The sequence below is a fragment of the Macaca mulatta genome, chromosome 12 (genome assembly GCF_049350105.2).
Source record: "Macaca mulatta isolate MMU2019108-1 chromosome 12, T2T-MMU8v2.0, whole genome shotgun sequence".
NCBI classification, from domain to species: Eukaryota; Metazoa; Chordata; class Mammalia; order Primates; family Cercopithecidae; genus Macaca; species Macaca mulatta.
The window spans coordinates 137243304-137261316 of NC_133417.1; the positions used below are offsets into that span (position 1 = coordinate 137243304).

The 18013-nt window shown below is 42.5% G+C and overlaps 1 protein-coding gene and 1 pseudogene across 6 annotated transcripts in view; one reads left to right on the forward strand and one right to left on the reverse strand.

The window, feature by feature from the left end:
* The window catches only part of DIS3L2 (DIS3 like 3'-5' exoribonuclease 2), a 380688-nt gene that overhangs the window by 46329 nt on the left and 316346 nt on the right, over nt 1-18013 (forward strand). For 4 of the 6 annotated variants that reach the window (XM_077957889.1, XM_077957885.1, XM_077957891.1 and 1 more), the window contains 2 exons: nt 12063-12207; nt 12743-12900. In XM_077957889.1, coding sequence (XP_077814015.1) covers nt 12156-12207; nt 12743-12900 — 210 coding nt within the window. In that variant the 5' untranslated portion in view covers nt 12063-12155. Of the gene's footprint in view, nt 1-5415; nt 5509-9046; nt 11478-12062; nt 12208-12742; nt 12901-18013 lie in introns of those variants that run through there. The other 2 variants (XM_077957886.1, XM_077957888.1) reach the window with 2 other exon arrangements.
* Nucleotides 14918-16207, reverse strand: LOC100425585 (protein GPR108 pseudogene; annotated as a pseudogene).

Consider the following 18013-nt stretch of genomic DNA (forward strand, 5'->3'; position numbering starts at 1 on the left):
GTCATTTCAAGTGTCTTTACCTCAATGAGCATAGTTATCAGAGCTGATGTAAAGTTCTTGTCTGATGATTCTAACATCTGAGTCATTTTGAGGTTGAGATTTGTAGTTTTCCCTTTAGAATGGACTATGTTTTCTGGGTTCTTAGTCAAATACTTTTGTATTGTTTCTTGAATACTATTTTGTGTAGACTCTGAATTCTGTTAAATTCCTTTGAAGAATCTTGATTTTTTATTTTTATTTTTATTTCACTAGCACTTAGCTTCAGACCCTGTTAGGCTCAGATTGTGTCTTGTCTCCTGTAGGAGTTGGCTTAAATCTCATTTGAAATTTTTAGGCCTTTATGATGTTGCATTGAGTCTGTCCTGCACGTCTACACGGCTAAGGGGTCAGCCTTAGACTTGAAGAGTCATAAGAATTAGGGGATTCCCTTCTTCAGCTCGCTCCTCTTTTAGATTGCTACTAACCTCCACCTGTGGTCACCCTCCACCTGTGGTCCTGTCTTCTAGCCAGGCGCAGCCTGTGGAATTTCTGTTGAAGATTTAGCTGCCTGCATTGCACCACCCCTGTGATGGTGGCCTGCCCTTGGGCCAAAACTTCTATTTCCCTCCCCACAAATTTTATAAAAACACATGAAATTCCCCCTACTATCAGTTACTTGTCCAGATTCCTACTCCTTCCAACAGCCTGCCTCCATTTGTTTACCCTTCAGAATCTATAGGTAGTTGTTTCTGATTTTTTTCCAGAGTTTATAATTGTTAACATGTTTGTTTTTAAGTCATTTTTCTGGCTTTGATGGCAATCATAGTCTTTCCCAACTTACTGTTTTCATCAGGGATTCACCTGGTGTGATATTGTAAAACTTCTAGTAAGAGATGTGCCTGGATGGGTGGGTAAGATTATAGAGCTGCAGTGAGCAACCCTGAAGGGTTTTGAAAAGGCACTTTATGGCTGGGTGCACTGGCTCACGCCTGTTATCCCAGCACTTTGGGGGGCCGAGGCGGTGGCTCACCTGAGGTCAGGAGTTCGAGACCAGCCTGGCCAACATGGCAAAACCCTGTCTCTACTAAAAACACAAAAATTAGCCGGGCTTGGTGGCACACACCTTTAGTTCCAGCTACTTGGAGGCTGAGGTGGAAGAATCGCTTGAACCTGGGAGGCAGAGGTTGCAGTGAGCCAAGATCATGCCACTACACTCCAGCTTGGGCGACAGAGCGAGACTCTGCCTTGAGAAAAAAAAAAAAAAAAGAAAAAAGAAAAGGCATTTTATAAAATATCTTCTATGTTGTAGGTGAAACATGGAGTGAAGAAAAGAGATTTGTAGGTGAGAGACCTGCTAAGAAACTATTGCCATCTTTATGGTACATATACAGTTGTAACAACCTGAATTCAGACAGTGCTAATTAAGTTGGAAAGGAAGGAATCTACTTATGACTCATTTTGAAGGTAGAATAGACAGAATTTGGTAATAGAATACTGATGGAGAAAAAGAGAGTAGATGTCTACTGTTGCTGCCCAGGGATGATAATGATGTCATTAATCTGGATGTAGTATGCAGGTGGAAAATTTAGTTTGAGGAGAATAATAAATTGAATTAGAAACATGTGGCATTCAAAGTGCTTGCCAGTATTATTCAGCAGGATGTGGGAAAGTTAAAGAAGAGCTTTGAAGAGCAGAGCTGGAGATGAAAATTTAAAACTCTTTAAAAGAGAAGTGAGATGGGGTATAAGAGTAGAATCTTATAAATGGTAGAAACTGAAGAGGTTAGTGAATAAAAGAGGAGTCTGTAAGGAAATCTGTGAATTGTAGAGAGAGGAGGAGAAGAACCACGAGACTGTTGTGTTCTGGAGGCCAAGGGTGAAGAATTTGTATTACAAAGATATAGCTGGTCAGTGGCATCGTGCACAAAAAATAAGCAAACTGAGAGAATGCCATTATTGAAGTAGTGAGGATTTTTCTTCCTAGGAATACAGAAAGCTTTACTTCATTATAGAGAAGAGGATAGAAGTCATATTGCAAAAGAGATTAAAGAGTATGTAATGGGGGAAATAGAGGTTGTGAGTCTAGACCACATTTTTAAACTTTGGTAGGGATGGGAATGAGAGAAATGGAATGATAGCTGGTAGCTTGAGGTGGGCAGAAGGGGAGCAGGGCCAGGTTCTTACATTGGTTGTGTGCTACTGGGAATACCCCAGTGGCGAGAATAATGGGTGTGTTAAAAGTTCTAGAGTAGATTAAAATAGGATGAAGAACACACATTAAGAGGGTTAGGTTATAAATATGTAGGGACATTTTCCCCTCTAAAATAGAAAGCGAGGATAGGTGTAGGTATGGAGAAGTTTTGTCTGAGAGAAGAGTGAGTCCATATAGGAGAGAGTTGGGAATGAGAGAGTTAAGAGTGAGGTTGATACTTCGACTCTCAGTTATGGCATAGAAAATGATTGGAAACCTGACTGGGCACAGTGATTCACGCCTGTAATCCTAGCACTTTGGGAGGCCGAGGTGGGTGGATCACTTGAGGCCAGGAGTTAAAGACCAGCCTAGTTACCATGGTAAAACCCTGTCTCTACTAAAAATACAAAGATTAGCCAAGCGAAGTGGCAGGCACACATAATCCCAGCTACTTGGGAGGCTGAGATAGGAGAATCACTTGAACCCAGAAAGCGGAGGTTGCAGTGAGCCAAGATTACGCCATTGCACTCCAGCCTGGGAGACAGAGCAAGACTCCATTTCAAACAAACAAAAAAAGAAAATAATTGGAAGCCAATCTTCCATGAGACAACAACTAGAAACACCAACCAAATACAGCCCTTCCCCTCAAAGTATTGAGAAATACTTTGAAAGTATTTGAGAGGTAATAAGAGTATGTCTAGGAGAGAATAAAGGCTTAGAGACATAAGGTTAGTATTTGGGACTGTTTTTCTCCAGTGAATATTTGCTGAGTTTTTTTGAGGGATCAGCTGAAAAACTGAGCAGTACTTTTTTTTTTTTTTTTTTTTGAGATAGGGTTTCACTTCTGCCACCCAGACTGGAGCACAGTGACCCAATCTTGGCTCACTGCAACCTTTACCTCTCAGGCTCAAGTGATTGTCCTGTCTCAGCCTCCTGAGGAGCTAGGATTACAGGCGTGCACCACCGTGTCTGGCTAATTTTTGTATTTTTTGTAGAGACAGGATCTCGCTACATTGCCCGGGCTGGTCTCAAACTCCTGGCTTCAAGTGATCCACCCACCTTGGCCTCCCAAAGTGCTGGGATTACAGGTGTGAGCCACTGTGCCCAGCCTGAGTAGTAAATTTGATAGCCTTTTAAGGTTAGAGGGATAGGAATTGGAATTTAGGCCCTGCTAATGTGGGTTGTGAGTGATCTTGGTGAATCACTCTTATTTGGTGTTGGTACCCTGAAGGGCCACAGCCTAGAAGTAGGGGTGAATTGGATGTAGATAGGCCCTCACAGGGACTGTTGCTCCACTTTGAATACCTTTAAACCCTGAAAATAGATTGAGGTAATTTATTGTCTCAGGTGCTTGGCAGAAGCAAATGTTGTAAATTCTGTTTGGAAGGTAATATTACTTGTGAATGTTACTATAAACATTCTGTAAATATAATGTCCAGCTCATAATTTTAAAAAATCAAGCATGGCATGATCGAATAACATGAACAAAATTAAGTACAAGGAATAGAAGATAGTATTGATCCATAGGGGCTTCTCATATTGGAATTTTTAGGAGCAGATTTAAATATACCATGCTTACCTTGTTCAAATATAAAAGACAAGATTCAGCATTCTTAGCAGAGAACTAGAAACTTGAAAAGATGAAAATTTTAGACTTGAAAACTAACTGAAATTGGGAACTTGATGGGCTTAAGAGAATTTGACAGAGCTGAAGGGAGAATTAGTGAAGTGGAAAAATTCAGAGAAAAAAAGATGGAAACTACTGAAGACATTGAGGGAGACATAGAGACATTGAGGAGATCAAAAGTGTGTAATTGGAATCCTGGCAAAGAGTTGAGAGAGAATGGGCAGAAACAATATTTGAATAGAGAATGGCTGAAAACCTTCATGAAAAACTTTCTAAAACTTATTAAAGTTATTAAGCAACAGATTCAAGAAACCTTACTAACACTAAGCAGGATAAAAAAGAAATCCGTACCTTGGTCTAGGGTAGTAAATCTGTAGAAAGCCAAAGCTAAAGAGGAAAATTTCAAAATCTGCCAGGTTGGTGAGAAGAAATGTTATTCTTTCAAAGAATTGAAAATTAGATTAATGGCTGACTTCTCAATGAAACAATGGAGTCTGTAAGACAATGGAATGATACCTTCAGAGTATGAGAGTAAATAACAGTCTAGAATTTTACAACCTGAAAAAGGCTGGGTGTGGTGTCTCACATCTATCCCAGCACTTTAGAAGGCTGAGGTGGAAGGATTGCTTGAGCCTAGGAGTTCAAGATCAGCCTGGGCAACATAGTGAGACAACATCTCTTCAAAAAATAAAAAAATAAAAAATTAGTTGGATGTGGTGACATATGCCTATAATCCTAGCTACTCAGGAGGCTAAGGCAGGAGGATTGCTTGAACCTAGGAGTTTGAGGTTACAGTGCTGTGATCGTGCCACTGCAGTTCGGTCTGGGTGACGGAGCTCTCTCCAAAAGGAAACCCAGCCTCTTCCCCAACAAACCTGAGAGAATATCCATTATGAATAAAGATGAAATACAAATGTTTCAAACTTGACAGTTTTTCAGTTGTGCTAGTCACTCTAAAATTGCTCCAAAGACATAGCTAGTGACTACCACATTGGCCAACAGAGATAAAGAACACTTTCACCATATTGGAAAGGACAGGTATTAAGAAAATACAAGAGGATATTTGGAACAACATTCTACTCCCACCATGAAATGTTAGATGAAATTGATAAATTCCTATAGAAATACAAATTAATAAAATTGATTCAAGAAGAAATTTTTAAGATATGAATTATCTTATCTGTTTACAAGTTTTAGTTTTTTTCTTCTGATGCCTTTCTTTGGCTATGGTATCAAGGGAATACTGTCATAACAGAATGAGTTCTCTGTTTTCTGGAAGAATTGTAAAGGATTTGATAATATTTTTTTCTTTCGATGTTTGGTAGAATACACTAGTGAAGACATTTGAGCCTGAAGTTTTCTTTATTGGAAGATTTTAATGTAATAATTCAATTTATTTACTTGTTATATGTCTATTCAGATTTTCTACTTTTTTTTTTTTTTGAGACAGGGTCTCACTCTGTCACTTGGGCTGGAGTTCAGTGGTGTAATCACAGCTCACCACAGCTTTGATCTCCCAGGCTTAGGTCATCCTCCCACCTCAGCCACCAGAGTAGCTGGGACTACAGGTGCATACCACCATACCCATCTAATTTTTTGTACTTTTTTTTTTTTAATAGGGTTGGAGTTTTGCCATATTGCTGCGGCTGTTCTCAAACTCCTGGGTTCAAGCAATCTGCCTGTCTGGGCCTCTGAAAGTGCTGGGATTACAGGTGTGAGCCACTGCACCTGGCCAAATTTTCCATTTCTTTTTGACTAAGTTTTAGTAATTTTTGTTTCTGGGAATTTGTCTGTTTTTTCTAAGTTTATTGTATTCCTTTATAATCCTTTTAATTTCTGTAAGGTTTATAGAGATGTCCTCTCTTTTATTCCTATTCTGTGGTCACCCTGTGGAGGTAGAAAGTAACCCTCCCAATTAACAGGTAGGATGTCTATGCTGGAAGCACTTCACAAGCCAACAAAATTTGAGAGAAATTTTATTATTCACCCAAGAGACTTCTGGGGATGGTAGAGTTAGTACAAGTGGGTCTGGCCTGCCTTGGGTTAGACAGAGGGAGTGGGTTATGCCTTTATAATGCCTAGGGTGTTGGGGAGATCCCATGTGCAGGCTGAGGATCAGCAAAACTTGAATTTTCCATGGGGGCCAAAGGCAAGGCACATGTGGACTTTCTTATTAGCCTGCTCAGTTGTGGGTTCAAAAGGGGAAAAGTGAGGTGAGGCCTAACATAAGTCAGTGGTCAGACATCAAAAATTTAAAAAGTGGAGTGAGACTCCTTATTACAGTTCTTGACTTTGGAAGTAAAAGAAAATTTCCTTGTTCTTTCTTTTCTTCAGATTGTATAACCTTAATTGATCTACCTTCAAATTTATTGCTTATTTCTTCTGCCAGCTTAATTCTCCTCTTGAGCTTCTCTAGTGAATTTTTCATTTCAGTTGTTGTCTTTCCACTTGAAATTTCCATTTGGCTCTTTTTTATAATTTCTTAGTTAATATTCTCTGTTTGCTGAGTCATTGTCAACATAGTTTCCTTTATTTTAAAAGTATTTTCTTTTAGTTCTTTGAACATATTTATAATAGCTGCTTTGAAGTCTTTATTGGCTGACTTCAAAATCTAGGCTCCCCTGGAGAGAGTTTTTGTTGAAACTGTCCCCCTTCCATGTATGGGTCACGCTTTTCTGTTTCTTTGCATATCTTATGAAAACTGGGTATTTTTGATAATATATTCTGTATTTTGATTCCCTTCTCCCCAGAGTTAGAGGTGGTTGCTCTTTTTGTTTATTTAGTGACTTGGCTGAACTAATTAATTCCATGGAGTCTGTTTCTCCATGGAGTGCGTGTGTGACTGCTGACGTCTCTGCTTAGCTCATCCTTTCTTGTTTTTGTTTTTCAGTATGGCTGTCAAGTATTGGCCCCCTGGGTCAGCGTATCTTAGTGGCCAACCTATGATTGGTCAGAGGTCGTGTTTAAATTCCTTGAAACAATGAGCTTCCCTTTGTCATTGGTTTTTATGAGGCTTGGGGAATGCGTTCAAAGTTCAGAAAGTCTGCCTGGGTTTTACTTTCTCCATTTGCAAGGCCTCATCTTTTTCTAGGAATGAGCAGCTTGCTGTGGCCCTGTCATTTCTTTCTTCATGTTTGCAGTCTTGTGCATGTGCACAGTCTTCCAGACCAGCAGGAGAAAAGATTTTTATCAAGGCCCAGTTTGGCTGTCTCATTCCTTAGTTCTCCATGTTAAATTTCTGGTTGGTCTGCTGATCTGTTGCTTGCGCTAACTGGTATTGCAAACTCAAATTAGCTGTAATATTGGCTTTCCCTCCTTTTTTGCTGTTGAAATCACTTTTTGAGAATACCTATGGGCATGGAATTCTTCTCCAAATTAATTTAGCTCCCTCTGGCAGTGGAGCCTCCTGTCATCACAGCTTGTCCTACCCTGGTAGCTTCTGTACCAAGGAATTGGGAGCGAGTGTGGGATGATAGGAGCCCCAGGCTAAAACACCACACTCTTCACTGTTCTTACCAAGATTCAGTAGATTTTCTTGGACCAGCACTTCTCAAATTTGTTGTAATGTTTTTGATCAATATCAAGACTTTAAATAGTTTTAACAATGTTGTTAGTTTTATTGTTGCTTTAGGGGGTTAATATTTGTCAAACTCCTCATTCAGTAGTTCTGGATGTCCTTTCCCCTGCCCCCTCCCTTTCTCTCTGTCTTTCCTCTCTGGGTGTGTCTCCCTGTCTCTGTCTCTCATTTTTGAACATTTAAATTTCATTCAAACTGAAATTTATTTTGGAATATTTTATGAAGTAGGGATTTGTTGGTTATTTTTAAAAAATGGTGTTAAGTAGTGTCTTAATACTACTTGTTGATTAATCCATGTACTTCTTATTGATTTGTAATGTAAATGGTTTATTTTTCTAATCTCATTGAGATTTAATTTTGTCCTTTATTTTTTCTTAATCAATAGTCATCTTTTGCTTGCTTTTCCCATCTTTTGCTTTCCATTGGCTCATCTTTTTCTGCCTTTAAACCTGTCTTTGGACTTTATATCTTTGAGTTTCCTTCGCTACTCGGCTTCATACATTCCATTTGCTCTGATACTCATAAGTACTAAGGCTAGGCTAAGACAAGTGAGATGCATAAGGCACAAAAGTTCTAGGAAGCTCTCACTCCTGGGTCCTGCAAGTGTGGGACTGGTACTCATAGAACTTTGCATTTTCAAATTTTGCACCCTAAGTGCCTGGCTTGCCCCATTGTAGTCCTGGCTCTGCTACTCATACTTCTCACTAGTATATATTTGTTGTAACCTGATTTCTGTCCCAAATAGGCTTCATTTATTCAAATTGTTGCGCTTTTGCTATGTACTGTGCATTGTGCTAGGTTTTGGGGAATACAAAGGATCTCAAGACACCATTTATTTCACCCAGAAGCTTTCTTCAGATTTGCCCTTATGAGGTCTAGTGCCTTTTCCCCATTCCTCATCCTTCCTGCCTTCTTTTACTATGTGACATTATTGACCACTATTGCCTGTTCATGCTAATGCCAGCCCAGCTCTTAAGAATGTATGGCTATTTCCATGGTAGGACACCTTTTCTAGGGTCCAGTGGGCAGTTGGGCAGTGTATCAGTGGCCCTCATTCTGGAAGTTAGTAAGGGTTGGAAACTGGCCTGTGCTTTCAATGTGTCAGGGTAGGAGTGCCCAGGGACTTCTTCAGGCTTAATGGGCCTTTATAACTATGTCACAGGGAATAGAAGATTGCTTGTTTGTTCATTTTCTTTTCTTTCTTTCTTTCTTTCTTTTCTTTCTTTCTTTCTTTTTTTTTTTTTGAGAAGGAGTTTTGTTCTTGTTGCCCAGGCTGGAGTGCAATGGCGTGATCTTGGCTCACTGCAACCTCTGCCTCCCAAGTTCAAGCAATTCTCCTGCCTTAGCCTCCTGAGTAGCTAGGATTACAGACATGCGCCACCACGCACGCTAATTTTGTATTTTTTTTTTTAGTAGAGAGAGGTTTTCTCCATGTTGGTCAGGCTGGTCTCAAACTCCCTACCTCAGGTGATCTCCCCTCCGTGGCCTCCCAAAGTGCTAGGATTACAGGCGTGAGCCACTGCTCCTGGCCTGTTTGTTCATTTTTCTTTTTTGAGACAGAGTCTCACTCTGTCGCCCAGGCTGAAGTGCACACTCTCGGCTCACTGCAATCTCTGCCTCCTGGGTTCAAGCAATTCTTGTGCCTCAGCCTCGAGTAGCTGGGATTACAGGCGCATGCCACCTTGCCCAACTAATTTTTTGTATTTTTAGTAGACACGGGGTTTCGCCATGTTGCCCAGGCTGGTCTTGAACTGCTGAGCTTAGACAGTCTGCCCGCCTTGGCCTCCCAAAGTGTTAGGACTACAGGCATCAGCCACCGCACCCAGCCATTGTTTGTTCATTTTCTACTTGGCATTTTATATACTCAGAATCTTTCCATCTGCTTCTAGTGCTTTGGTACCCAAATGTGGGCTTTGACTGCCTGCCTAGCTGTCTGGCTTATTCTTGCCAATTTTGTTTTCTGAGTCCTGCGTTCTTCCCCCATTCTTTGCTGACTTGTTTTTAATGTACTTTCCCGGTATGACCCTGCTCTGTTTGGTGTTCTCACTGCTTGTTCATGAAAACAAACTCATCCATTCATTTATGGAGTGGCTTTTGAGCACCTATTCTATCCTAGGTGCTGTGGGAGCCACCAGAGTTACAATGACAAACCCAACCAAACATTCCTTGTCTCCCTAAGCTAGAGAGACAAGTTAGGTATTAATCACACAAACTGGGATAGCTGCTGTGAAGGAAAGACACAGATGTAGCTGACCTAGGAACACTGGAATTGAAATCTGTCACCTCATCTCACTTACCTAGCAGTAGCTCCCCTTCATTTTGAACTTTTGCCTGAATCAGGATTGACATGTAGTGCCCCATTTTCAATTCCGGCTCTTGTTTTTGGGTTGTTGGCAGTTTGCTCCCGACCCCTTGCCCCAACCAAGGCTGCCATCTTTTGTATTCTTAGTCACTAGTGGGAGCATACCCTGATCATGGATCTGTCCTCATTTGGGAGCTCTTTTCTCTTTGTTTTCTGCCTCTGTTGGTTCTTTTCCTACATCTTCGTTAGCTTCTTTGTTATATTTTCTACTTCTTTACATTTCCTAAAAGTTGCCCTAACCCAGATTTTGTCAGGGTAAGAGTGCCCAGAACTTCTATAGGGTTAATAGGCCTTCAAAATGATGTCACAGGGAAGGGAATGTTGCTTGTTCATTCCTTATCCTGTGCCCTCCTCTGTATCTGCGTACCCTTTCTTGGCAGTCTCATCTATTCTTGAACTCTCTGTGTTACCATCTTTATGCAAATGACTGGCCGATTTCTCTCTTTTGCTCCCGTTTTCAAGTATTTGGTGGATCGCTCCATGTGGAGGTATATAATACTCCAAGTAGAATTCATCATCTTCTCTAACTTTACCAACTCCCAGTCTCCTACCTAGAAATCTCACACAGCCACTCCCACCATGCTGACTTCCAGACCTGCCTGGTTGCTAGGTGGTGCTGCTTTGTCCTGTGTAATACCATGGTAAGGGCCTCTTCTTTTCAGTGTCCTGAACTCAAGTTTGGGTCTTCCTTTCCTTTCACCTGTCTGTTCTGATTTTCTCCTAAGATACATCTGCTACTAGTATCTGTCCACTCCAGATGACTTTGAGTCCTGTACCAGGTTTCCTGAAACAATTCTAATACGTTGTTTTTCTCTTCTGCTCATTCATGCTTTGAAAACTCCCTAGTGCTTTTGAAAAACTGGCCTAGTTTTTTAGGCCTTCCAACTTGTTTTAATTTCCTTGCCACTGCCTCCCTTCATATAGGCTGGACTCTATCCAAATGGAATTAATTTTGTGAGAACTTGCCTGTATTTTCTGTTTGCGCCTCTATTTTTATTTCCTTTTGCCAACAGTATGCTTTCCTCACACTCTTAGTTCTTTAAAATCTTTCCTAAAGTACTCTCAGGTTTCCTGACTTGGAGACACCCTTTCTTTCCTATCATCTGTACATTTATCCACACTTTAAAAAACACAGTGCTTACCCCTTATCCTTCATTCTGTCTAGTGTAGTGCCTTGAAGAAATACGTGTGAAATTACTGAGTGCATAAATGCATTTCTGTATTAAACCCTCAGACAGTCTTGACTCCTCCATCTGCCTTTCCCATTCCCTTGCTGTTTATATAAGGCCATCTCTTTCTCTCCCTTCTTGCAACGGGATTGGCTTTATCTGTGAATCTCTTTATCTTGCCCTAAGTGGCCTGTTTTCCTTTGTCTCCATTGCTTTTCTGCTGCTGAGTTAGTATTAATTTCAATTTAAAGAGAAATTACATCATTTTGGTGAAGGATGTGTGTGGGAAGTATAGAGGAAATAGAAGCTAGTGTTCAGAATGACATCTTGATTCGTTTTGTGGGAACTCAGGCTGCCCACAAAAATTTCAAATATAGACTTGACTCCTGGGCTGGTGGCCATCAGAGACTAGAAAGTAGAAGTTGTGATGACATGTTCAGCATCCAGGTGGAAGGCTAGGGGCCAGCTGCGGGGACCCACATTCCAGCCTGCTGATCCTGGCAGCTGCTCTTATATTCCTTAGACACAGCTGTTTGAGCTTCTCATCAGACAACTGGTTTGAGGTGATGGCAGGTAAGAGTAGGGGAAGAAACGTCTAATTACAGTATTGCCATGTTTTGAAAGTGTGTGAATCATCTGGGGTTCCCTGCATAGTTTTGGACATCAAGTTGTGATAATGAATTAGGTTTTGCTGGTGGATTCTAAGGAATTAACTTGGTTTCATAGAGGTATATCATTTGTCCAGAGTTGGACTTAGTAAATGCCACATATTGAACCCCAGTTTAGTACCATTCCATTACAACTTTTAGATTCTAGATCTTTATATCACTTTTCAAAACTATATTTCTTTGTATTTTTGTTCATTTCACAAGCTGAATAGAACTGCAGGATTCCTTATTTTTCACATCATTGCCCCACTTGTGGAGATGTTTAGTTGAAGTGGCCCAAAGAAGCAGTCTGGTGGTACTTGTGAGGGTGAAGGCCTTGAAAAGAAACTTGAGACAGATGGTGTGTTTGACTAACTGCCCTGGAGAATGTTATGCCAGAACCCAGGAGGGGCACCACGTTGCCTTTGCCATTGAAATACTAAATTTCTGAGAGGACAGAGGAGCCTACAACTTAATCGCTCTCCAATTACCAATCTCTTCTTGGTTTCAGTGAATGACAACAGAGCTGCTCAAGGCGGGAACTCTGAGCTGAGCAGTGGAGGTTTCTTTGGATCTGGAGAGAAGAGTGACCTTGGAGCCAATAATGAGCCATCCTGACTACAGAATGAACCTCCGGCCCCTGGGGACCCCCAGAGGTAGTAAAAGGAAAATGGAGTCTGTCTAAATAACTGGAGAACTGAAATAAAAGTGAAATGGGTGTGAAGTGGAGGGTGTCTTTTAGGACTAAGGGCTACTATAATTCTTTTAGTGACCTGTTAAGTATTCTCCTGTGTGATTTTTTCTAGAATTAGATGTGGTTTCTTGCTATCTTAATTTATTGTTGTATTAAGTACAACTGTTTAATTTCCTCTAGTAAAGTGGCAATCTTTTAGTAATTTCTATTTTCAAAAAGTTTGTGTATATAAATAGCAAAGAACACTGGACTCATCATTCACATTATGTTCCATCCATGTTGTTGTGCTGATTTAAAACTCAAGTCTCATCTGTGTATATTTTATTCATGTTTTCTTAGCCACTCTTTCCTTTTTGTTATTGTTCAAAATCACCATCAGGGAGTTTCAGTCTCTTGTTGGTCTCTTTAAATAATAATTGTAAAAAGGTATGATATCTCCAGTTTTAAAAATACACAGATGTTTGAGGAAAGAGTTGATTGCTGCCTCATGTTTCTAGGTGTGTCCACTGTGGCTGGCCCACATGACATTGGTGCTTCGCCAGGTGACAAAAAGTCAAAGAACAAGTCCACACGAGGGAAGAAAAAGAGCATATTTGAAACTTACATGTTCAAGGAGGATGTTTCGGAAGGCTTGAAGAGAGGAACACTCATCCAGGTGCTTAAAATCTACTGGAAGGCTATTGCCTGAATATGGAATCCAAAACAATCTATTAAACTATTTCCTGTTCTGTGCTGTGTGCTTTCAGAGAGGTGATGATGTAACAGGTGCAGGGCTGGTATGATGGCATAACAGAGATGATGAAGTAACAGGTTCTTCTTAGAACTACAGTACATTTAGAGGTAATAAGCACCATAAGACAGGAACAGGCAAAGTGCTCTGAGATTTGAGAGGAGGGAGCCGCTATTTCCCATTAGGCTTGCCTAGAGATGCTTTATTGGAAGTGACATATTTGAGCCAGGCCATGGATTGGTGCAGTTTGAATAAGTGAAGATAAAAGAGAGCTTTACAAATGGAGGGACCAGTGTGACCTACTACAATAGAAGTGAGAAATTGGGTTTGGATATACGAAACATTGAATATCAGTTTTTCTGGAGCATGTGGATGCTGAATGATGGAGAAAAATGGATGAGGTTGGAAAGGAAGCAGTAAACAACAATAGACAGTATTTGTTGAGTGCTTTATAGTTTACAAACTGTGTTTACAAGCTAGTTCGGTGGTTTGGCTGAACAAATGTTTATTGAGCATCCATTGTGAGCCAGGAACAGTTATGGTTAGGAGTGTGCAGCATGGGTGCCTTTGAGATGGAGGTAGACAAGATTGCCTTGCTGTACTTCAGCTTGCAGCCCAGTGGTGGGAGGCAGTCATGTGAACAGATGATTTGGGGATAAAGTGGCAAGTGCTCAGATAAAAGGGTGACCAGGGTATATGGCAAAATATTGGGGGGAAAGCAGGAAACTGTGTAGGCTGAGGTTCTGGAGAGGCTTCCTGTAGTTGGTGACCCTTGTGGTAGGTATTGAGGGATAACTAGTTTGGGCCTATCAGGTGAGTGATATGTGTGTGGGAGGTATGGAGAGGCAGTGGTGCTAACAAAAACGTGAACTTGTGAAACAACATGGAGTATGGCAGCTTAGGCCTCCTTGGGCATAATCCGTCAGGCAGTTAGTAGGCTGGGGAGGGAGGCAGGGCCACATATTCTGTGAATTAAGTCTATTTCATAATACTTTTATTAGTATAGAAATATTGCCATGTGCTACCTGGCTCACTTGAAAATGCTGTGTTCCACTTTCTCTTATTCTGAGAGCACAGCTTCTGTATTTGTGTTTTTGGCTGAAGATCTAACCAATTTACGGATGCTATCATCTTCTCTTCCTTTTTGTCATTCATTTTCTCTCTCTCTCTCTCTCTTTCTTTCTCTTTTCTCTCTCTTTCTCTTTTCTCTCTCTTTCTCCCTCCCTCCCTCCCTCCTTCCTTCCTTCCTTCCTTCCTTCCTTCCTTCCTTCCTTCCTTCCTTCCTTCCTTCCTTCCTTCCTTCCTTCCTTTCTTCCTTCCTTCCTTCTTTCCTTTACCTTTCTTTCTTTACCTTTCTTTATCTTTCTCTATTTATCTGTGGTCAAGTGCACACATGATCGATGGAAAAAAGAAAAAAAATTGTCTTTTAACAAATGAGTTGGTTTATCTGATTCTTGGAGTACTCTTGGTGGTTATTTATTTATTTATTTATTTAGAAGGTCTCACTCTGTTGCCCAGGCTGGAGTGCAGTGGTGCAGTCTTGGCTCACTGCAGCCTCTGCATCCTGGGTTCAAGTGATTCTTGTACCTCAGCCTCCCAAGCAGCTAGGATTACAGAAGGTAAAAAATTAGTCATGCCATCATACCTGGCTAATTTTTGTGTGTATATATATATATATATAATTTTAGCCAAACAGATTGGTCATTATTGTACATATAGCTGGAAGGGAGGGGTGGTCCTGGAGTGAGGACAGGGCTGCCCAATATTTGGGGGGAGGAAGGGACTCTTCTTCCAAATGGGCTTGTCCGGGAACCGGGGTCCCGGGGAGCTGGGCGCCTGGTCCACATGGACCCCCTCCACCTCCCCACATACGCTGTGGAAGAAGGGCAGGAGTGAGAAATGCTGGGGGAGAAGGATCCTTTGGTCTGAGATGTGGAGGTGATCATAACAGTTCCCGCCCGCTGGCTGTTTTGTTGACTTTGGAGAGGCCTTCCCCGAACCCAGAGTCGGTCATTACTTGTTCCATCTGAACATCCTCCTCGTCCTCCTGGGGCAGCTGCAGGTATGGGTTGTCCCTGTGGGCTGGAACTTGTAGCCCGGGAGCATGAAGAAGGCCAGGGTGGAGCCCTCCACCAAGAGCTGGTACAGCCACTGCCACTGAAAGGGGACAGCCACCTGCTACAGGATGGCGATGATGCGGGTGAATTAGATGTAGCAGATGACCGTGACACAGTAATGCTGGAACAGCTTCAGCTTGGCCAGGTTCACCGCCACCTTCCCGTCTGTGCCAGACGTGTCCTGGAGATGCCAGATGGACCAGACTACGGGAAACAGGATGGCGCTGCAGCAGATGAGATCCATCAGGAACAAAATCTCCTTCCACAGCACATAGTCACTGGCGCCCTCCTCGTGGGACTCGATGCCGATGTAGGCCACGTTGGCCAGGACCTGCATGGGGATCATGATCCTAAAGACCTTCTTCTCCTTATCCGACAGGACGTACTTGATGAAGGCCCAACCTGAGCCGATCAGGGCGACGGTGATGAAGAGAAGGGCACCCTTCAGCAGGTGTGTGATGTAGTACATGACGGCGAGGCCTTCGATGGGGTGGCTCTGGCTGTTGATGAAGTAGTAGTTGATACTATGGAAGAGGAGAGAGATGCTCTTGGTGAAGGCCAAGGCCGCCATGAGCCAGTGGATCTTGAAGACGCTGTACATGTTCCTGCAGAGGATGGACACCCAGAAGATGCCAGCGGCCAGGAAGCGGACGGACATGACTATGTAGAGCTTGAAAAGGGGCATCTCCGCCGCCGACAGGAAGCCATCGGGGTTCTTCTCCTGGATCATCACCGTGATGTCAAATGGATGCTCCTTTCCTGGCACTGAATTGTTGCAGTTGTGGAAGTTCAGGCTGTACTGGCCTTCTTCCGCCTGAGAGCCGATCACCACGTGGAAACTGAAGTTGTAGGAGTTGTTGAGGTGGCTCAGGCCCAACACCAGCTCCTCGTCCTTCCCGCTAGGACCCTGAGGCACTGCGGGTGTTGACTTGGGCTTGCTGGCTGCAGAGGTCCCTCCGCCATCCACCTTGCAGGGGACTGTGGCCTGTGGCTTTGGGAGCCCTGGTTCGGAGGGCACTTTGGGGAGGAGCCTGGGAAAGATAAACAACTTCTGCTCTCCATACTTCGCACCTGGACCTTCAGATCCTTGGTGTTGATGAGGAACAGGACCAGGAAGCTGCTACTGTTTTTCTGGAGAGGGCAGTCCTGGAAATCCCGGGTTGAATAGGAGCGAACTCTGCCAGATTGAACCCGGCTGAGACTGAACCCCACCAGCAGGGACTTCTGCTTCCTGGAGGCCCAGCCGCAGGAGGCTCAACTCCACCACCAGGGAGCCGTTGGTGTAGAAACTGAAGCTGTTCAGCTGGATGTCTGCTCGCTTCTCCCCCTTGGAGGGCCTGGCCTTCACCTTCTGAAGGAACTTTTAGATTCCAGTTGAGCTCTCAGCAACATTTCAGTGGAACCCCCCAAATCCCATTAAGTGCCCTGAGGACCCCACTCTGTAGCTCCCCCAGGACCCCACTGTGTGGCTCCAGGGTCTTTAGCACCCCAAAAGTGATTCCAAGAATTAAAAGGACTAAGACCCAACCGGGGGGGATGGGGTGTAGTCCCCCAATTTTTGTATTTTTAGTAGAGATGGGGTTTCACCGTGTTGGCTAGGCTGACCTGACCTCAAGTGATCCTCCTGCCTTAGCCTCCCAAAGTGCTGAGATTACAGTCATGAGCCACCACACCCAGCCCTATTGGAGTTTCTTTTTTTTAAAGCTTTCCCTGGATTTATTTGACATGGCCTCTCTTAGGAGAGATGAAGCTGCATTTGGATGTTAGTCCATTCATTAATCCATCATTTGCTCTTCATCGTTTAGCCCATATCCCGAACACCATTTTATCTGTAAGCTTCTTGGCCCTCCTCCTGTTTCATGTAGGAGGACCCATTGTGCCTCTCCATTCTCATCCTCTTGCACTCTCCTCCAGGAGCACTGTCCTCCATTCACCCTGAGCTTCCAGTCTTTTCCTCTAAAAACTGTGCTCCTTGATGTCTCTGTGACTTTGTGCGTGCTGGTCCTGGTGCTCGGAATGCTTTCTCCCGCTGTCTTGATGTAATGGTGCTTAGCTTTTAAGTCCCTGCCTAAATGTTACCCACTTTGAGAAGCCTCATTTTAATTCTCCAAGTAGAGTTGGCTGTTAGTGCTTTCCTGTAGTTGACTTTTTTGTTTTCCCTTTATTCTAAACTTACCACCATTTTTTTTCTTTTATGTTTCCCCCAAATAGACTGTTCATGTCCTTGATGGCAAGGTCATGTCTTATTCCAGAAGTTAGCTCAGTGCCTGACATTTGACTGATGCTTAATACATTTATATTGAATAAATATTTACTTATTGACTGAATAAAGGATCCAGATACTGTCTTTTGAAGAAGAGTCGGGGGAACGTCAGTCATTAGAACTTGAAAGAAAACTAGTCGCCTAGAATTTTGGCTACAGATTTATACCTATCTAGAGACAGCGTTCTGCAATGGTACTAGCTTCAGCTCCCTTTTAGTTTTCACTTTTGAAACCACTCGTTGCTGATACTCAAATAAAACAAAATAAAAATCTGATCAATATAACAACTCTAATTCCCAGTAGTTTGTAAGTGATTCCTTCTGGCCTGTGACATCATGGGACTCTGCAGCCAGGACCTCCCCCCCACATATGAGAACAGTTGTTCTTTGCAGATGGGGAAAGAAATGGGTTCCAGATATGAGGTCACCGTGTGAAATATACAACACTGTAAATAAGATTTTCATAGGCAGAGAAACAGAGTCCATCTGCTGCTTGATATAAACTTTATGTGTGCAGGCCTTGCTGGGTAAGGTAAAAGGCCAGACAAGAAAGGATGTTTTAATGCTGATGGAGAAAAATTAAGTGTATTAGAGATACTTGGAAACTTTTGTTAACTTTTGTATTCAAATTCATCTCTTTTGACCTCTTTTTTTTCCTC